Raw genomic sequence first — 20,900 nt, forward strand, 5'->3', positions numbered from 1 at the left:
AGGGTTCCCTGCCTGCAGTCACTCACTGAACAGGCCACTTCAAAAGCACAGCAGTGACGTGGTCTTCCACTTCTATACAGGGATTCTAGGTGAACGCTGAAAGGCACTTCATCAGCGTCCCTCAAGAAAACCCTCTGCCTTAACGGTGGAAGACAAAAGTAAACTTACAGCTATGCAAGTGACCTTCTGAAATCCCTCTAACTAGGGATCACTTGAAAGATCTCCAAAGCATAGATGTACCGGCTGCTTTTAGAGGCTTGCGTTTGTTTTGGGAAAAAGAGCACGTTTGACTCGCCCAACGATGAAGGTTTCTTAAGCACACTGTTAAGTGGCCCTTTTCTCCTTCCAGAAATTCTTCTGTTTGAGTGATAATACAGCAGAAATTGGAAAAATATAGTAAGAACTTTAAATAACTTTATTTTTAAAAATGTATTTATTTACATGCCGAATCTGTACAATATGCAATTAAAAATCCGTATATGGTTTAAAAAAAAAAAAAACCAAACATATACAATATGGCTTTACACACCAACAGACTAGCTCTCAGAGTAGCCTGTCTGGCGTTGCAAGGGTACAATGATGCATTCTTTCATAAGGCTACTTGTCCAGGATATAAAATAAAATACTGCAGTACCGTGCCTTAGGAGGACGAAAGTAGCGAGGTTAAAGGCATGAAAGTTTTTGAGTGGTGGTGAACGCACACCAGAACTCCTTAGGTTTGGTTTTCTTGGTTGCTTTTAAATGCATATGATTAAGTAGTCTCTTATGAGACCCTACATACTTGCTTCACTGACTCTTTTTAAATCTAAACACCAGAACACTACTGTCCTGTGGTCAGAGGTAAATGCTTCGTAAAGGATCTTCCTTTATTTGAGGCAGCTGTACAAAATACTGAGACTGTCAAATATGGCGCATCAGTCACATCCACAGTATAACCATGCAGAGGTTTTTAACTACTGTTATTTCCATTTTAAACAGAAAACAGCTTGGGGCTGTACCATCCTGTTAAGCCACTTACCTATAGAAGCATTCTCTCCCTTGCTCTCTGAACAATTATAATGGCAAACTTGGGACTGACCAAATTCCCCAAACTGGAGAAAAATAGTAAGTTTTACATTAACATCCATCACTAGCTGCATGCTGTTCATTACACAATCACAGTCTGGACTTCCACCTCCCCCTCCTGGGAGGCGATCACAAACTCTCCCGCATGTTCCATTATTTCGATGTCCTCGGATGCCACCATCGTCACCGTTGCTTCTTCCGTCTCGATGCTACCCTCCGTAGTCAGCACTGCTCCTTCTCCGATGGCCGAAGCCAGCGTCATAGCGACCTGCTCTGTGAGGCTTTCGGGGGTCGCGATGGTGATGGTGTCCGCAGCATCGGTGGTTACTTCAGAGTTTTCTGCCACGGTGACGTTCTGTACAATGATCTGGTGACCAGAGTTTGCTTGATTTACTATTTGTTGCACAACTTTCATAATGTGGCTGTCAACCTACATGAAGAGAAAAGACGCCACGTTATTTCTCGGTGTATTGTACTCTGTTAGAAGTACAATTATCATCACCATAAACAGTGCTTGATGACCAGCAGGGCAGTACAATAAGCAGCATTTAATTCCAGTTTCCTCCAGCTGTTCACTGAAGTTCTCATCACCCTGAGAACAGCAGTCTCCTAGAACATGTCACACCTCATTGCTGAAGGTGTTTTGCTAGCAGGGTACTTCCTACAGAAAGGCAAACTACTGTTTATAGAAAAGTCTTAACAATGCATGCCCAGACACTTAAACTGACTGACTGCAAGTCAAGAGCCTAGCCAGCCTAGCAGCCTAGGAGCAACCGTTATTTCTAGCATTCAGGAATGCCTTAAGAGGATCGTTTCCCCAAGGCTGAAGTGTTATTGTACAATTCGACTTAGCCGGCAGCTGTGCTCTCGTGTGTGAAGCCATGCAAGGCACTGGCCACCATCACTGAGAGGAGCCGGGGTTAACAAAGCTCAGTCAAACCCAGTATGACCAGTATTATGTTTTTATACAGACAGGTCTGCAAAACTACAGAGGTAGGTAAATTAATTCTTTGAAGTTGGGTTTCTTTAGCATGACTTTTAGATGCTAAAAGTGATTCATTTCATCTACAGCAAGTCCCCAAAATAATAGTTTATGTGGCTGCTTTACCTCATGTCTTGTTCCCTCTATTATTTCAGTAGCTTCGCTGGTCTCCATGTCTTCAGTAGCAGTCTTGAAAGACAAAATATGATGATTTCCTTTTTAGATTACTATAAAAAAATCTTTTATTACTAAGATATAAGACACTAAGATCTTTTACAAAAGTCTTTCTGTTCCCCCCATGATGCAGTAGCTAGTCTAAAGATAACTCCTCCTTGAAATTCCCTCCAAATCCTATTATCAAGAGCTACTTAACAGCAATGCGAAGTGCTCACCCATAACTGAAAGAGAACATCCTCTCTCAGCAGGACTCGGCCAACTGGCAGATTTTTCTCCTATTGGAGAAAAACTATGGCAGCACTAAAGGGACTCAATAAATGAACTGTGTTACTCTGCACGGATGAGTACTGGCTCTTTGTCACGCAGGGGGAGAAAGCGAAATGCGTAATTCATTGCTTTTGGCAGCCACAGCCAGTTAAAAACGAGAGATTATTTCAGACAAAATAAGCTAAACAGAAATGGGAGAAGAGAGTAGGTTAAAGTTGAGGGAAAGCTGAAGCAAATTTGTGAGGACATAAAATCTGGCACGATTGGAAATTCTCAGTCTCAGCCTTCTGAGGAACTACTGTCAGTCTTCCCTGCATTCTCATTTCCCTGCCTACGTTACATGCAGGACTTCAGAAGGGTGGTGAGGTAGGCTCCCAGGGCTCTCCTTCTGAACAAGATTAATCCTGCTTATTCCTAGGGTCATGCAGGCAGGGGTAGCATTGGCTAGATCCTGTTTTTTCTGCCAAAAGCCTAGATGAGGAACATGCACAACTGCAGTTTTTACTGACAAAATACCGTGCTTAGTTCAGAAGGAGGCGGCTGTTTGCCCCACTTCTTACCTCAATGATGTATTCCTGAGTGTCCGCCACCACTGAAGAAAACTCTACCAAAACAGTGTGAGGATCTTCAGAAATGACTGTTGCAGCTAAGTTGTCAGCGGACTGACTTTCCTCAGACACCATCACTTCTTCCACCTCTTTCAAAGCAAGGAGGCAGCCACCTGAATGATATTCCAAAAATGCCAGAAAAACGTTATTTTTCATAACCATCTCAAATACAGGAGTACCTGGAAAATACTACACGGCACAAACATCACTTTAACAGGATGCCGCCAACAAGTGACCAGCAGTCAGACGACAGGCTCTCACCCCACCAAGACAGGCCAAATAATGGCCTAGAAGAAGCCTATGTGACACCAGACAACAGAACTGAGCCTCGAGCAGAACAACTGTCCAGTGTCATTTCAAAAAACACACAAATTCAGATGCGTAAAACCATACAGGATTTCAAAAGCAGTATGTGAAGAACATACAGTAAGACTTTTGGTATATTTTAAGTCATGTGTCTTTCTGCTTATGCATTACGTTTCAATATCTACCTAGGAAACTTTGTTCTTCCTCCAGTAAACTTGTCCTTTACAATCTCAATACATCATCATCATCACTACCTGAAGGAGCTTGAAAATGTGTGCTTAGGAGCTAAAGGAGCAACAGGTCCAGTGCAACTAATCCGATCAAACAAGATTATCTGTGAGAACTTAACTCTACTCAAGACATTTTCCTCGCAGAACATTCACACTTTGCATTTTTACAGGATTTCATAAAACCCAAAGATTAGTCTGAACTTAATGCCAAAAAAAACCACCCCAATGGGCAAGTTTAACCACAACAATATGTGCCACATCCTAAATTTTACAGTCCTCTCGCCTCTTCCCCAACACAAAAATCAATCTCTCTCTGGCATTACTTTGCAAAAACGTTAGTTTTCTCCCTCTTTTGTGTGTAGCCTTGGAACAGAACCACTGCACAATTCGGGGCAGACTCTTGCACAGTATAGGGTCCGTCTTCCCCGCTTAGGGCAGTGGCAACATTGCAGAGACTACTTAAGCCAGAGTTTGGAGCAGAGAGCTCACAGCATCCCTGCAGTTAGATTCTTAATGCAAATTCTGGTTTGGTTATCTTTCTCTTTTGTTTAGGTGATCTAGATTTTATATTAGAACTGTTTTATGGCTGTTTGTTCAGCATCAGTTTTGGTCAGAAAGATGACAATAGAAATATTAATTAATGTAGATGAAAAAAGAAAATGTATCTGCTTCTGATGTAACCGAGATGCAGATAAACAAATGGCCTCAGATGAATGTCGTTAGATCCACTCTGAAAAATCATTACCATTCAGCCAAAAAGCAGCTTGTCCAAACCCAATCCTAGAACACACACATCCCCCCCAACCCAGACAAGCTTTGCCACCTCACCTTTGGTTTTTAAGTGCCTGTTGAGAGTGCCGTGCTCTGCAAACCCTCGCCCACACTTGTAACACTTAAAAGGCTTTTCCCCCGTGTGATGGCGGATGTGGCGGACCAGCGAGCCCTTTTCCCGAAAGCCCCGACTGCAGTACTGACAGACATAAGGCTTATCCTCTAAATGCGTACGGAAATGAACTTGCTGGGCGTTCTGTACAAAGAGAGAAGCAAGAGAAGGGCAGCTAAGGGGAAGGACAAGCTCAAGCAAGCAGTATTTTAGCTTCCAGGGTAAAAGTCAACATCTTTGAGGACTTCTCCTCATGTAAGACATGATAAATACTTGGTTTTATTGTTACTACGTAATTTTTTCCACACATGAAGGAACAGTTTCTTCACAAATATGAAGGTTTGATTAAGACTGTCCCTCTTTTCCCCACTAAAACAAAAGCTCCTTCTGGAGCTTCAAATCATAGAAGAGGCAAGTGAGCTGGCATTTGTTCTTTCAGGAGCAAAGCCTCCTAACTTCTCCCAAACCCTGGCTCTGGAAAGGAAAATCTGAAGGCACGCCTGTTGTGAGGGAGGCACACCTTTGTCTTGTACCGCTTGCCACACTTTGGACAGGAATACGGCCGCTCATCAGAATGCACTCTTCGATGCCCCTTCACATGCGCAATGGTCTTGTACAGCTTGCCACACTCTCCACAGCGGAAACGCCGTTCATTCACGTGCACTTCTTGATGCTTTTTTAGCAGATAGCCTTTCGTGAACTCTTTGCCACACTCCTCACACTTGAAAGGCTTGTAATCTAGACAGAGAGAGAGAGAGAGAGAGAACACGCATGGTTGATACAGAACAACCAGCGGCAGCGAGTATCTAGTACATGATGTAAGAAAATTCTTACCACAAAATTAACCCAGAGAAGGAGGGAAATTATATTTTCAACTGCGTGTATGGGCTTTGCCTCATTCATAAGTGAACTCTGCTCAAATGTTGCTCTTAAGGCCTTTGGTGCCTTTCAAGCAGCAGTTCCAGCCTATCAACCTGTTCTGCCTTGCTAACCTTTTTATTGGCCTCTTCACAAAATTCTACTTTCAAGGATGCAGTGCAGGCCCTGGAACATCAAAACTTTTTTTTTTTTTTTAATATTTCTTTTACCCTCTATTCTAGAGCTCAACCAAAGTCAACCTTTTCATATCTGTGTGCTAAGCATCAGTTGATTTTGCATGGCTAACGACCATGAAAAGGCAAGGAATTTGACACAAAGCAAGCTGTACTATGCTTAAGATCACGGTAAGACACAGTGCAGTTTAGACAACAGCATAAGCAGTAGAACTTTACCTAAATGACCTTTGATGTGTGCTTCAAGGGAAGTAGCTTCACTGAAGGCTTCATTACAGTGAGGGCAAACGTAACTTTTATACCCATTTGTTCTTTCTGCATCTGTCTATGGGAAAGAAAATGGTACAACATAAGTATTTTTGTACTAGTGCGTACGGTAAGTGTTGCTAACCAAATTCCCAATTAAATACTCCAGTTTTGACAAGAAAGAGATCTATATTGTTAACAGAAGAGAGAGCACACGTGTGCGTTCTAACACTAGACTTAAAGCATACGTGAAAAACATAACTATAAAAATTGACACAAATACCCAGGCACAGGGAGAGATGCGCCGAGGACAGTGTGCAGGGTTGTGAGGCTAACAGTGCTGTCCACAACCAAGTGCAGGCAAGGAAGATTAAAAAAAATAATCTATTTATGGAACACAAACATACAGACTCCGCTTGTTCTACTTCAACACACTGTTCCCCACACGGCTCCTCTTCTGCTTCCACCACTTCATTTTCTAGTTCTTCTCTAGCAGCTACAGCAGGCTCATCTGGCTTTTGCATTTCCTCCATAGCGACTCTCTCAATCACAATACCCGAATTCCTCATGGCCTGCCTCAGCAGATTCTCACTGTTCACTTCCCCCTCACACGGCAGCTCCTCGGGATGCGATTGCTGAAGGAATAAACAGTCCAGCAATTGGTACAGCAAATACACAGTTAGCCCTTTTTTTACAGCAGCATTGCTACGCCAGCCATTCTTTCTAGGGTGTCTAATGCTGCGATGTAGGGTTGAAAGATCAACAAGGGGATGATCCTGGACTGGGGAGGAAGATGAGGTCAATCTATACTCTGAACACATATAGTCCAAGGGATGCTAAGCCTTTGCTCCTACCACAGAGTCTTGTAGCAGGGAACAGTCAACAGAAATACCCTCTCACCTTCTGTATCGTCTGGTACGTGGTGGTGAACCCCACACATCCCCCCGTACGCTATACACGTGCTGCTGAGCTCAGCAGCAGCAGATGGCCAGGCAAGGTCAGAGCAGAGCTTGCCTTCTATGTTCTCAGATGAAAAAGAAGCTAATTAACCATTTACTTCCACCGCACAGATTTATTCTCTGCACCTAAGAAAATTTTGTTCGTTTAAATACTTCAAAATACTTCTTTGCATAAAACACATGAAGGGTATTTAAGAGAAACGACACTCACATCTTGGTCCAGGGATTTCGCATCTACAACAGGAAGTTCCTGCATTTGGACGTGGACTTCGTGAAGAACGTTGCCTTTTGCATCTGTCACGAGATGAATCACAGGTGAGGTCTCGATGGATTCACTCGCTATTGATGAAACGGTGTCTGTGTTTGAACTACAGGATCCTTCAAGAAAAGCAGCACAATGAATCACTTGGTGTACTGCCACGCCTCACCAATTTGCCATGCCCTACACAAAACCTGTCTCAGAACAGGAGGTGCCTGTTAAAGCCATCTTTGTACCAGGTTCTCAAACGTTCTTCACAGTCAACACCTGGCTGCATGCACTTCAGGTTAATAGTTTAGCTCTATAAATTACTTTTTCCTGTATAAAAGATACAAACTCAATACCACAGCAGTATTTTTCTCATAAATGAGAAAGAATTTATAGTTCGAATGCCAGGAGCATGCTTGGTTTTATCAGGTGCAAGGCAGGTATTGGCAGCATCACTGACCTGTTGGCAAGTCATCTTTATTGACTACTATTTCTTTGTTCATGTTGAAGCGAATTTTTTCGGTGCAAGGTGTCAGAGATTTCAGGTGCCGAGTCAAAGCTCCCGATTCCCGGAAGCTTTTCCCACATTTCTTGCATTTGTAAGGTCTTTCATCTGGAAATGACAAGAATCAAACCCACAGTATTAAACTAACCAGGGCCAGTATTAGCTCTATGCGACAGACTGCTAGAAGAACGCTTTCGGCTTCCTACAGCGAGCAGACTGTGCTTATCCCAGAACCTCGTGTTGCCTCCCAGCACCCCAAACATCAGGGAGCTCCACGGTCTCCGCTCAGCAGAAGACGGAAAGCAGCAATGAGTTCCACTGGAAGGTAAGCTGGATAACCGCACACAGCGCACTCCAGCAGGGAGGAGCTCTTATTCTGGAGAACCGTCTTACCAGTGTGACGCCGATGGTGTCGAATCAGAGAGCCTTTTGTCCTAAAGGAAGTTCCACAGAGTTTACATTCATAGTCCTTTCTGCTGCTGTGAGTGATCATGTGAGCTTTGAGGATGCTGGCCTAGGGAAAGAATTTCATTTTAAAAGGTGTTCCAAACGGTTAAGGATTTTACATTTTGACTGTAAAGAACAACAATGCTCCTCCTGAAAGTAGAACATTCCTTTTGAAAGCGTAATATGCACTAGAGGAGCACATTGTTATCGAGTCTTGAGATGTCTTGGTTAACAGCTAGCCTAAATAACTCACTAACCCGAACGCGGTAAAAGTGATACTCACTGTTTTAAATGTCTTCTGGCATAATTCGCATACATAGCGCCCTTCTTTGTTAACCAGCAGCTTAACCTTTATCAGTTCTGTGGAAAGATCCTGCTCCTGCTCATCAGGGTTGCCTTGCTCTTCAGTGACTTCCCCATCAGCGTGACCGTTTGGGTTTTCAAAAACGTGGTCTCCTGCAACAATGACTTCTTTGATGTGCCCACTACCTGGGAGAAGGATAGGAGGACAGTTATGTTCTTTACAGAAGACAGCTTTACATGACTAGAGCAATTTACTGTTTCAGCGTTGCATGCAGAAGGAAGGAGAAACGGGTACTTTAAACCTGGAACACGGGTCTTTGCAAAGTTCTCACTGTCGCAGCATAAATATCAAAACGGACATTTCTGGAATGGAGTTTTAAATCTAATTTGTATTCACGCGGAGGGAATTGCAAAGCTGCCCTAGGGATGCCTCTCTCGCGTCTCTGAGGTAATGCTCCGTCCCAAGTCCCCGTGCTCGGTCGCACAGAGGTGTCGCGTACCCAGCTACAACACAAATCGAACAGAAGAGGACACGGGAGAAACAGTTCCTAACCCCGCTGGGGTACGAAGGCAAGCGTCTCGAAGCTCACCTACTATAGCAGATGCGTTGCCGATTTCCTCTGCTATTGAAGATGCTTCGACAACTATGTGAGCGACAGTTATCGACTCCTCGACAGAAGGAACGACCTGCGGTAACAGATAACGCTTTAGCAGAAAGGTTTTATTACCTCTAAAAACAGCGTATTCTGTTCTCTCCCCTCCAACCCAACAGACCGTTGCATCCTAATTATTTTCAGCCACGGCTTGAGGAGAAGCCTGCTGTCACCTTTTGTACTTCTTGGGTGAGGAGACCTGCTGATGCAGCAGCAAGAGCTTCTGGAGCTCGCTGGCAGACCTTTTGTAACTTGTGTTGCACAAATTCTTCCAAGGAGGTGAACTCCGACTGGCAGCGACCGCACTTATGCACGTCATCTTCATCTACGATTTAAAATTCAGTCATCGGTTTAGGAAAATTCGGCACCTATCAACACCGACAGCTCCTCTTCTGCCTGTCCCGGTGAGCTCCTTCGCGGGAGAGAAGGGAGCGGGGGGGGACGTGCTGCCGAGGGGCGTTCTCGCTCCCGCAGCGAGGCGGTTTCTGGAGCGGGGCGGGCCGGGCGATCCCCCCCGGCCGGGCCCCGGGCTCCGCTCTCGCAGCAGGGACGGGGCGCAGCGGGGCACCGAGACGCCGGCGCCAGCCGCCTCCCCGACCCCCCGCCGAGAGAACCGGCGCAGCCAGGACCCCCCCCTCACCCCGCGCCGAGCGCCGCAGGGGCCGGTTCCGCCGCGCCGGGCCCCCTCAGGGGCCTCTCCGGGGGCCCCGCCGCCGCGCAGGCCCCGCTTTCCCCTCGGCTCCGGCCGGGGCCCTGCGGCGGCGGCACCGCCCGCCCCGCGCCTGGTACCTTCCTCGCTGAAGGGTGCCGGGAGGCTGAGGAAGGCGGCGGGGCCGGCGGGCGGCGCGGCGGGGCCGGAGCCCGCGGCCGCCGCCCCCTCCCGCTCCTCGGCCGCGGCTGCCGTAAGCCCCGCCGGCCCCGCGCTCGTTGCCATCGTGGCCTCCATGTCGCAACGAGCCGCACCGCCAAGATGGCGGCTTTACGGCCGTGTCGTCATAACAACGGGCCGCGTGCCGCGGGACGGGCCGCCGCGGGGGCTCGGCGGGGAACGCGGCCGCCGCGCGAGGGTTCCGGGGCCCCGCGCGGCCCGGGCGCCGTTGGGCGGCGTTGGTGCCCGGTCCCCGCGCCCCCCCGGTGACCTCTGACCCCCGTGCCCAGACGGACCGGAGCCTAACGAGTTACCTAACGAGCCCCCGGGGCGGCTGGGTGGCCCAATGGGTCGCGGAGCGCCTGGGGTGACCGCGCGCTCCTGGCCAATGGCAGCGCGCGGGGGGCGGGCCGGCGAGGCGGGCGACCAATGAGAGCGGAGCGGGCCGGCCGCCCTCGGTGGCGCCGTGCGGAAGGGCGGGGGAGGGCGCCGGGCGCCGGCTGCCGGCGGGGTGGGCGGGGCCGCCGCCACCGCCCAATGGGGGCGCGGGCCGGGCGCGGCGCGGCCAATGGGGGCGGCCGGGGGGCGGGCGCGCGGCCGAGGCGCGGCGCGGCGGGGCGGCCATGGCGGCGATGGCGGCCGGCGGGCCGCGGCGGTGCCGGCGGCTGGAGGCCGAGGCGGCCCGCGCCGTGCTGGGCGCCGCCGACACGCTGCTCTTCGACTGCGACGGCGTGCTGTGGCGGGGCGAGGCGGCGGTGGGCGGCGCGGCGGCGGCGCTGGGCCGGCTGGCGGCGGCGGGCAAGCGCCTCTGCTACGTGACCAACAACAGCAGCCGGACGCGCGCGGCCTACACCGAGAAGCTGCGGCGGCTGGGCTTCCCGCCCGCCGAGCCCCGCCACGTCTTCGGCTCGGCCTACTGCGCCGCCCGCTACCTCCGCCAGGCCCTGCCGCCCGGCGCCGCCGCCTACGTGCTGGGCAGCCCCGCGCTCGCCGCCGAGCTGGAGGCCGTCGGCGTCCCGCACCTGGGGCCCGGCCCCGCCGCCCTGCCCGGCCCCGCGCCCGCCGACTGGGCCCAGGCGCCGCTCGACCCCGCCGTGCGCGCCGTCCTCGTCGGGTTCGACGAGCACTTCAGCTACGCCAAGCTGTGCCAGGCCCTGCGCTACCTCCTGCGCGGCGGCCCCGACTGCCTCCTCGTCGGCACCAACCGCGACCACCGCCTCCCGCTCGAGGGCGGCACCGCCATCCCCGGTGCGCGGGGCCGTGGGGGGCGAGGGCTGGGCGTCCGGGCGCCTCGCCTGCCGCCCGGCGGGGGCGGGGGGTGGCCCCCACCCGTTCGGAGCCGCCCGCGGCGAGGCCCCGGGCTCGGGGGGCCCCCCGGGCGAGGCCCTGCGTCTCGGGACAAGGGCTCGTACCTCGGTGTGCCGGGCCGGGCGTCCCGGAGCCTGGGCTTCCCCTCCTCCTCGCTGCGCCCCCCTAAAAGAGGGAGAATCTTTGCTGATCCTTTACTCCGGGAGTAGCGGTTCCTTTTTGATCGCGACGTGGGACGGTGTTCCAGCCTCCCGGCAGGTTTTATGCACCGCCTGTCTGGGACCAACCTGTTCCTCCGCCTGTCCTGTCCGTAAAGCCGAGGCGGCATGTTTCCAAAGCACCGTGCGGTTTTGTACCGGCTCGTGCGGATGCCGAGAGTCTTCTGCAGCCTCTAATCAACGTTTGTTCTCTCCCTAGGGACCGGCTGCCTGGTAAAAGCCGTGGAGACGGCAGCCCAACGCGAGGCGTTCATCGTAGGAAAGCCCAACCGGTACATGTTTGATTGCGTGGTGAGCGAGTTCAACATCGATCCCGCTCGTACCATCATGGTGGGAGATCGGCTGGACACAGACATCCTCATGGGCAATAGCTGCGGCCTCACCACCCTGCTGACGCTTACCGGGGTCACCACGCTGGACGAAGTGAAGGGCCACCAGGAGAGCGACTGTCCTGCCCGGCAGAGCCTGGTTCCCGATTACTACGTCGACAGCATAGCCGACCTTCTCCCTGCACTGGGGGATTAATATAGCAAAATGCTTGCAGCCTCTGCAGCGGTACCGTGAGGAGGGCCCCTGTTAATCACCTTGTGACAGTAACGTACTCCCTAGGATACCACCCGGAGTTAGTAACCCTTAGCTTTTTAACCCTTCTGTCCTCTTGATATGATGTTGTTTACATCTCGGTCTTTACATGCACTTTGAAACAAAGAGGGCATTACGGTGTCCCCCACGTCTTGTGGGCTTGGGGCTTTTTCTTTTTTTTTTTTTAATTATAAGCAACACATCTATCCAAATGTTTGTGATACTCGATGTCACGTTGTCCTCTAGACTGAGTTGAGGGAAGTGGAGCTGGTTGATCTGAGGAAAAGAACCCAACAACTTGCAGCGTGTCCTCGCCTGGACGGGCCGTGGCTCAGTCTGGTTTATTCAGGGAAATGACTCTTGGAGTGTGTAGTACCTTAGCAGCCGTGTTTGGAAACGCTTGCGGTGGCTGGCAGAATTAGCATTTGGCCTTAGATTGATTTTATTTTTTTTCTCTTTCCCCGGACGGGGTCCTGTTTGGCAGTACAGCCCGCTGCAAGCGCGACGTTAGGTCACAGAAACTGAAATCCGTCTCCTTTATTTGACCGTTGCAAATTGCACTTGTGATGCAGATGAGGGTGATTCCACTCGCAGAACACACCTGGTGTCTTCTGTGTACTGTATTTGTCCAAGCGTTGGATGTATGTGTAAAGTACATGTACGTACAAGAACTACCCCGATCCTAAATATATATCAGAATATATTTAAAATATAAATTTAAGTATAGTATATGATAATATATCGTGTTTCCCGGAAGGGAGGATAAGAGGAATGTACTTCACTGATCACAGTAGGTTTAATTCTCCTAAGCTTTTGCATTTGGTAATGCAGAAGGTCTGCAACCGCATAGGACTGTCCTTCACCACCGCTGCTTCCCAGAAATAACTGGATTCGTACCGAGCTAGTTCTTGTACTTCCCTCAGCATCAAAATAGCCGCTTGCCTTGGCTTCAGCTGCAGAATCTGAATCGATGCTCGGCCCGCGGGGGGTGGACGTAGTACACAGCACAGCTTTCCACCGAAACGAGCCCGTAAGCGTACTGGCTGTGCGTGACGAAGGCACGTGCTTCCTTTAAATACCTGAGGTTAATCTCTTCCGCGTGTGTCTGGCGTGGGGGCCTGGCACCAGTTGCTCGTCTGAAGAGGCGTGCTTGCTTGCTCAGGTGATGACTTCATTTGGAGCTCCCGGTGGGTTTGGGTGCTGCGTGGCTCAGGCTACGGGGTAGATTTTTATGCTGGCTGAATCAAAGGCCACAGTTGAAAGCTTTTGCGTTACAGAATTAAGTGAAAAATTATATATGCAAATAACATGCTTTTATTCCATAGATTCCACTCTCAGCAGTTAAATTCAAACACTGGCCTTCCTTCACCTCCCACTGGTCAGCTGAATAGCTCTAGCAGTGCGTGGATGCCGTTTCCTTCCACTCGAAACGAGTAGACCTGCCACCTTGTTTGCACAGCAATAACCGTGCAGTTCGTATTGGCTTTCCGTGTTACCAGAATATTAGCTGGATCTTGTCAAAGGGTGTTCGTTTGTAACTCGGAGTTGTGTAAGGAAGCACGGATAATCTTTTCCCTCTTCCTGGCTCCAGCTAGAAGGCTGTGACTGCGTACAGTCACAGAGAAATACTTACAGGTGGAACTTCCGCTTCATCTGCGTAACGTGGAAATGGACTTTATGGGTTTACTGCAGGTAGGGTCCGACTTAACGATGCGTTCTTTGATTCGGTTCCTGTATCTGGTGCTTATAATTTCAGAATATGTCAAGTAAAGTAGTAAATGCCAGGAGAGGCGGTCAGCCTCGTTCAGGCAGCGCACTGTCCCTGCCCAGTACTGTTCACTGTACAAGGGAACCATTACCTCGATTCACGTATGCTGAAATGTACTGGTGAAGGTGTCAATCATGCTTCAAAACTCTGTATCAACTTCCAAACGGTTTTTAAGCCTCTACTTGAATTCACATTAAACTTACAAACCTGCTTTCCCCGGCGTTGTCTTGTTTTGTAGTCTCTTTGTGAGCTTTGGTGCAGCTGTACTGTGCGGAAATGCTGGGAGGGAGGGACGCAGTTTGTGTTTATCATCTTTACTCCTGACATGCAGTATCAGGGAAAGAAATCCAAATGCTTATTTGTATTATTTGAACCTTATTTCTTTGGTTCAGGCCCCTGGAGTATATTTCTTTGGTTCAGGCGCCCAGAGCTGTGCACGGCTCTTAGCATGGGCTGGGATTCGCCTCTTTGAGTAAGGGTACAGCACAGAGCAGAATGCAGTAATCTTTTCACAAACCGTGTTTTATAGAGGGTTTTGCTTCGTTCCTGTGCCTTAGATTAGGCAGGCCATAAATTTCTTAAAGTAGGAAAGCGTCTGCTGTGTGGCCGTGAAAATCTCCACGGGGAGAACGCGCTGTCTGCGTGTTGCAGCTTGTTTTTCAAATTTCTTGTGCTAAGCTCCGCTGCAGCAGAAGCCAGCGAGCAGGCTACACGGCGGGGAGCGCTGCCTGATCTCTCCAACGCCTGGCTTGCCAGAAGCAGAGCTGGTGGTTTGACTGTTCCAACACCGTTCCGGTTCTCATCAGAGCCGCAGCACGGGACGCTGCAGTCTGGCATTCTCAGTTTTGCTCTTTTAGAGGAGTGACTGTGATGGTTGACTCTTGCTGGCCGCAGCGTTCAGGTGTGTATTTGTCCGGAGTTTGAGTTCACATCCCGCAGGAGCAGCGTGCCAGAAGGAGACGGTGATCTTCTACTGAAACAACCCATCTTTGACTTGCAGAAGGAAGGAGGCCGAGTGGGGAGCGGGGCTGGTAGCGCTTTGATGACGAGAAACTCCAGGATGAGCTGCTCTCTTGGCTGAGTTTGATCAGTCCTGGGCCGTGCTTGATAGGAAGATGTCTAAAAGCTGTATTTTCCCTTGATAGATACCACGGGAAGGAATTCCGTTGAGCTTTTCCTTGCCTCCGTTCAGTGGGTTACGTCTGGCTGGCAGGTCTCAGAAACACAGAGCTCTCGGGGGCTCCTGGACTGCTCAGGAAAACCACGGCCTGGCACCCTGGGAACGCTGTTCCCCGCGGGGTGTTTCTCATCCCAGGGCACGGGTGTTAGCACGAGTGCAGCTCAGGTCGTGGCGATGACTTTGTAGCAGAGACTCTTTTCCCCGGCGTCTGGATGAAGCGAGGTCCGTAGGCGGAACACAAGCCTGCCTGCGCAGCCACGGCTTGCGGGGCAGCGGTCTGCAGGATAAACAGTTGGCTTCAGCCCACGGAGCTCCGGCAGCACAAAGTTCATGTTGAAATGTAGAAATAACTGATGACAAGGGCAGGCTGCCACTTTTCTCTATTCATTGTACCTCGTAATGAGACTTACCCCGTCCCGCTATCAGGGCCTGCCAGCAGGGAGGGCCGACACAAAGCCCCCGATTGTCGTCCGCCTGCCCCCTCCAGCCGGCTCGCAAGGTGAGCAGGAAGAGCAGTTTTATGCGCTGACGGCATCGCTCGGCAGCCCTGGGTTTTACCCCCCTTCCCTTCTCCTCTCCCCAGGCGGCAGCTCTAGGGTTTCACCCTCCCCGTAGGTCTGAGTTGAGCAGCCCCTGGCTGGGAAGCCCTTTGGCCGCAAGGGACGCGTGTTTACGTTTCGCGGATGCACGCTTAGGTTTCCCAGGCGCGCCTGGAGTCGGGGATCATGCACAGTCTGCGCGTTGTCGGGAGGCAGAGCCGCAGGAGCGAGGTCCGCATCTGAAGCGGAGGATGGAGGGTGGGAACGGCGCCGGCAATGCCGTCTCTGCAGTGAGTATCCCTGGACCCCCGGTTATCGCAGACAGAGTCCCCGCTCTGGGCTTGCTTGATTCCTCCTTTGAAGGGGCTGAGCTCTTCCCGTTCCCGTGGATCCCGGTAAGGTTTTGTTCATCCCCAACCTCAGCACCCCGCAGTTCAGCTCCTTGTAAGGCAGCTGCCTCTATCAGCCGGATTTTCTTGTAAGTGCCTGGACTTACACGGCACAAACCGGTTGTGTAACAAGGCAGGGCAGGGCGGTCAGGTTAGAGGTGCCGAAGAAGCCCGGCTTGCACACGCTGCCGAGCCGCTCGGGACGCGTGAGCACGTGTGAGCTGCAGCCTGCCGAGGGACGGGAGTCGCTGCATTTCTTTATTTGCACCTTTCCCACCCGCGGGAATTTCGTTAGCTATTGAAAGCCTGCCCATCACCGCAGGGCTTGGGCTCTCCTGCATTTGAATTGAGGAGTTGTCAGCTTTGCGCAGTTTTAACTTCGTTAAGGCTCGCTGCTTTTCTAGTGGAATATAACTGGAAGTTACGTGTTACTGAAAAAGATCAGTACCTGACCCGGAGGCTTGAAGAGCCCCTTCTTGTGCGGCCGTAGCAAATCCAACCATGGGCATTTATTGAATTTCTCTATGTCCTTCAGAAGGTTGAGAAACAGATGGTTTCTCAGTGTGGTTGAAATTCTATTATGGAAAACGCTTTCTTTCTGCTTTGTAAAAATGATTTTATGTGCCATTAAGTTAAATTTACTTGTTTCGATATAAGAATTAAAGCAAATTTTAATCGAGCCACTAGAAATGCCACGTGACTGCCAAGCTCTTTTGCTTCAAGTAACAGCTTGGTCTGCGTGAAGACCAACTTACCAAGAAAATAAAACACAACCAAATATAGGGAGGGGCAAGGAAGCGGGATCACTCCGCACGGGGCCTGTTTCAAATGCTGAAGGTTCTCCTGGGGATTTCTGCTATAAACCAAAATAATTGAATTTGCTGCTGAAGCGCAGCAGCAGCAGCCCCTGTTTGTGGAAAGCTTCCTGCTCCAGCCCTTCCCCGGCGGGTCCGCAGCGTTTGCGTGCTTCCCTGGCTGCAGGAGCAAAGCGCCCGGCTGCGGGAGCGCTGCTTACCGGGATGTTGGATCTGAAACTCCATCACTGGGGGATAAAAGTGACATTATTCCGGGGCTGCTGGGACGTTCTGGCAGTTCTGCATTCAAACCCCAGCCGTTTGCACGGTGATTTGTGTTGTGAGAGGGAAGTGCATTTTATGGTGAAGAGTAACCAGCAGAAGGGTCAGCTTTAACTCCTGTTCTTCCCTCCTGTTGCCTTGGCTCCCAGGACAGGAGGGCCGCGGCACACCTCCCAGCTCCCTCCAGGACGTTCTGGATCGTCCTGTCCGTTGCCTTGTTTTTTGCAGTCGTCGGCATCGGCGTCGTGGGGGTTCTCAGCTTCTCCCCCAGCTCTGCCCAGGTAAGGGATCCTGATCCAGGCAGGAAACCTCCTCCTGCCCCCAGCCCTGACTTGTGTCGGAAGCGCTTGCCGGGAGGGAGAACGGGCTGAGATCGGGGCTGGGTTTGGCCGGTTACCCCATCGCAGGCAGCCCGCAGGCAGAAGGGCAGGAAGGCACCGGCAGCGCTGCGGGCAGCGAGCTGAGCAGCGGCTGTCTCACCCCTGCAACGTGCCTGCCAGAAACCGTTGCTTAAATTAGAGGAACTCCAGTGCATCGTTTGTAAATATAGCTGCGAGCTGGTATTTTGCTAAGCAGGCGCGTTCCAACGTGTGGCTGTGGCCTCCGAGGCGAGGGGGGAGCGTGTCTGCTGCCGGCGAGCCGTGCTGGCTGGGGAGGCAGATCCCAGCCTCCCCCCGTGTGCGGCTCTGGCAGAGGCTGGCGAGTCCCCTGGCCCTTTCCTCCAGCCCCCTGCTGCCTGGCAGGGCGGGTGCCTTTGGCGTGAGGGGCACCGGCACCTCTCCCCCAGCCCTGCGTGACGGAGAGTGGTCTGCTTCACGGATCTGCTCCCCTCCCTCGGGTCGGAGCTTGCTGCTGTCGCTAAATAATTCAGACGAGCGACAGGGACCAGCGAAGGGTCCGAGGGGGGATGTCGGTGGGGGGATGCTGCGCGCGGACGCCGAACGGCTGATGGTTGGTGCTGCCCTCGCTCTCTTTGTGCCCAGGCTGGCTCTCAGCTCGTCCGGCTAACGCTCCAGGGCCAGCAAAACCCGCTGAGGAATCAGACGGCCTTGGTGGACGAGTCCAGGAGCACCGTGACCTACTACGTAACCTCGCAGAGTAACCACACCGCCGTGGTGCTGTATGACAGCAGGAACGTAAGCGTGTTGGGATAATTACCTGCCTCGCTAGCCTGGAAGCAAGCAGAGGAGCCCGGGCTGCTGAGAGAAGAGCTGCTGGGGTGGGAGCAGGAGGTGTAGACCAGGAAAAACATCAACCAGCTACTGTTTGGTGCCTTTCTCTGCACCTTTAGTTAGGAAAGATAACGCAGGACAAAAGGAGGAACGTCCATTTTTTGGGCTCTTCAGACAGCTGCGGGTGCATGCCGCTGCCTGCTCTCACAGGGCACAATCTGTCTCGCAGGGCTACGTGTGCTACAAACCCGAGGAGCAGCGTGCGTGCTACCTGAGGAGGATGGACGCCTGGGACCTCCAGACCCTACAGGCACCTCTCAACACGTCTGAGCAGAGAGTGAGCAGCTGCTGTGGCCGTTCCCGGGGCGGCTGAGCGGAGGGGGGTGATGAATTGGGCTTTGCACGGAGTCCTGGCTCACTGATGGGCCTTTAGGACGAGAGGAAATGGCCTCAGGTTGCATCAGGAGGGGTTTAGATTGGATATTTGGAAAAATGCCTTTACTGAAAGGGTGGTCCAGCACTGGAAGGGGCTGCCCAGAGAGGTGGTGGAGTCACCATCCCTGGAGGAGTTCAAAAACCGTGTAGACGTGGCACTTGGGGACGTGGTGTCGTAGGCATGGAGGTGTGGGGTTGACGGTTGGGCTAGATGATCCGAGAGGGCTTTTCCAACCTTAATGATTCTATGATTCTATGATTCCTGCATGGATTTGTGTTCACAGCGGTGACTCTTTAACACCAGCATCCCAAGCGTGGCTAACTGAGGGCACGGGCTCTCCCAGCCGGGGGTAGCAGCGGCAGCCCCCTGCTCTGTGGGCTTCACTGCTCGGGGGGGGGGGCTGGGCTGGTGTCTTGCACAGGAGCAGAGCTCTGCCTTGCAGCGCTGGGCTCAGCGAGCGAGCTCGGAGCAACAGCTCCCGGTTTTATCGATATCCTATCTTCTGTGAGAAACAGCAGAGTTGCAGGTTGGGGAAGGGGGACACGTCCCACAGAGGTGAATAGCAGGGCTCTCGCAGGACCCGCTCCCACTGGATTCTGTTACCTGCTCAAAAATCTGGGGAACAAACAACAAAGGGGGTTTGTTAGCAATTCCCAGGGAGGGAAGCTGGAGTACGCCGCGTATACGGACCCTCTGAACAAAATGTTAATGGATGCACGGGCGGGGGGCAGATTCTGTTTCATGAAGACAGAAGGCTCCGGTTTTTTGTGCCCCTGCCATCTGCTCTCCATTTCCTCGGGGGCTCCTCGTCCCTTGCCTGCCGCTCCCACCCAGCCGGGAGGTGATGGGCAGCGTTTAACCGGGAGGAGTCTGGGAACGCAGCACCCCTGAGAGCAGGCTGCCAAAGGGGATGCAAGGAGAAGAAAGCATCTGCCGGGCTCTGAGGCTCCTTAATGGAAGTAAAAGAGTTGGTGGTGCTGGGGCTGCCACCAGCCCACGCGGCCGTCGAACGGGAACCGGCACTGAGGAGCCTCAGCTCACCTTGTCCTGTCCCAAACACCACGGGGCTGAAGGACACCGATTTGCGTCACGCCCGGTGCCGGGGGCTCCGCCGCTGCGCGCGGGGAGGGGACGGGGCTGCCGTGGGTCTCCGGGGCTGCGATGCAGCCGAACCCCGGGGGCGGCGGCGGTGCTGGGCGGGCAGGCGGGGGTCAGACCGATGCTCCTCTGCCAGCGGGCTGCGGTGGTTGTGACACCTGGCACAACGGGGTGGTTTAGCTCCAGGCCTGGGGACGAAGCAGCCCAGCGAGGGGCCCGGGAGGAACCGCGTCCCCTGCTTCCCCAGCTGCAGGGCTAGCGAGGGGCCGCGGGCTGTCCCCGCTCCAGCCTCGCCTCTGGCAGCCAGGCTTCTCCTGGGAGGCTGCTCCGGCCAGGGCGAGCATCCCGGCAGCCTGGCAGGATGGGGCAGCCGTCGGGAAAAACCTGCCCTTACCGCCGGGGTAGAGAGTGCTCCCTGGGTGCCTCGAGAGCGAGAGCAGGTCTGCGGGGCTGGAGGGCAGCGCCAAGTGCCTTGGGAGGAATTAACAGGGACGTTTCTTTCAGGCTGATCAGCTGCTACGTCAGAATAACCAGACCAAGTACTACCGGGAGTTCCTGGGCATTCTGGCGGGGGAACAGGTGGACCCCAAAAGCCTGGGGGAGGCTGTCCAGACCCTGTGCGAGCAGATGTCCATCTTCTGGGTCAGGAGAGGGGAGGGTAAGTTAAGTTGTACGTTTCCCTCTGCAGAAGAGGGAAGCACGATTGTTTCCAGTACCTCTAACAGAAGCAGGCTCTGCTGAACAAAAGCTGATGCACGTCCCGGGACGGGCTGCCAAGGACAGGGACAGGTGACCTCTAGTTCGGTATCAAACCATTGTTCAGCGAGCGCTGGCTCGTACCCACAACCTGCAGGGAACCGCGGTGCTGGCTGGGAAAGGCTCCGCACCCCCTTCCCCGGGCAGCACAGCCTGCTTGCGCGGCACAACCGCAACACAGAGCAGCCCTAACAGAGTGGCTTAACGCTCGTCACCTTCATCTTCACCAGAAGCAGCCTGCCGAGCTCTCTTTCTGTTCTGTCTTACTCCAGCTTTTACGATAAAGGCCATTCCCTGAGGCTTTCCACTCCTACCTGCAAGACTGCAAAGCGTTCCTCTCACCCTGCTTCTGTCCTTGCTCGTTTGGCAGGTCCGGGGAAGCAGCGGCTGATCTACCTTTGCATTGACATCTGCTTTCCAAGCAATATTTGTGTGTCTATCTGCTTCTATTACCTCCCTGAGTAAGTCCTGCAGCTGCAGATGCCCTCTCACTGCTCTACATACTTGAACTGGATTCCCGAAAAGCCTCCGATTTCAACAAGGAAGGGTAACATCTACGATATCCCCCAAAAGCTTCCTG

At 52.6% G+C, this 20,900-nt stretch overlaps 3 protein-coding genes across 4 annotated transcripts; 2 read left to right on the forward strand and 1 right to left on the reverse strand.

The window, feature by feature from the left end:
* Positions 1 to 397: 397 nt before the first annotated feature.
* On the reverse strand, positions 398 to 10,008 carry E4F1 (E4F transcription factor 1). Of its 2 annotated transcripts, XM_075515088.1 has the most exons (14): positions 9,720 to 10,004; positions 9,104 to 9,255; positions 8,868 to 8,964; positions 8,258 to 8,463; positions 7,921 to 8,041; positions 7,483 to 7,635; positions 6,987 to 7,153; positions 6,224 to 6,451; positions 5,790 to 5,895; positions 5,039 to 5,256; positions 4,464 to 4,662; positions 3,052 to 3,212; positions 2,174 to 2,236; positions 398 to 1,495 (listed from the first exon to the last, which is right to left on the reverse strand). In XM_075515088.1, exons 1-14 carry the CDS (start codon positions 9,874 to 9,876, stop codon positions 1,148 to 1,150), a joined length of 2,376 nt encoding a protein of 791 aa, XP_075371203.1. In that variant the 5' UTR covers positions 9,877 to 10,004; the 3' UTR covers positions 398 to 1,147. The 2 variants fall into 2 exon arrangements, with proteins under 2 accessions (XP_075371203.1, XP_075371204.1); XM_075515089.1 differs by lacking the exon at positions 398 to 1,495 and having other exon boundaries at positions 2,174 to 2,274; positions 9,720 to 10,008.
* Positions 10,009 to 10,402: 394 nt separating this feature from the next.
* PGP (phosphoglycolate phosphatase) lies at positions 10,403 to 13,889 on the forward strand. The gene is made up of 2 exons (XM_075515096.1): positions 10,403 to 11,046; positions 11,524 to 13,889. Exons 1-2 carry the CDS (start codon positions 10,422 to 10,424, stop codon positions 11,847 to 11,849), a joined length of 951 nt encoding a protein of 316 aa, XP_075371211.1. The 5' UTR covers positions 10,403 to 10,421; the 3' UTR covers positions 11,850 to 13,889.
* A 1,364-nt stretch (positions 13,890 to 15,253) lies between these two features.
* Positions 15,254 to 20,846, forward strand: BRICD5 (BRICHOS domain containing 5). Its single transcript, XM_075515322.1, has 9 exons — positions 15,254 to 15,353; positions 15,550 to 15,788; positions 16,187 to 16,226; positions 16,673 to 16,837; positions 16,958 to 17,139; positions 17,842 to 17,994; positions 18,260 to 18,367; positions 20,069 to 20,222; positions 20,691 to 20,846. The coding sequence occupies exons 1-9, from the start codon at positions 15,254 to 15,256 to the stop codon at positions 20,783 to 20,785; spliced, it is 1,236 nt and encodes a 411-aa protein (XP_075371437.1). The 3' UTR covers positions 20,786 to 20,846.
* Positions 20,847 to 20,900: the final 54 nt, after the last annotated feature.

This window comes from Mycteria americana, chromosome 12 (assembly GCF_035582795.1).
Source record: "Mycteria americana isolate JAX WOST 10 ecotype Jacksonville Zoo and Gardens chromosome 12, USCA_MyAme_1.0, whole genome shotgun sequence".
NCBI lineage: Eukaryota > Metazoa > Chordata > Aves > Ciconiiformes > Ciconiidae > Mycteria > Mycteria americana.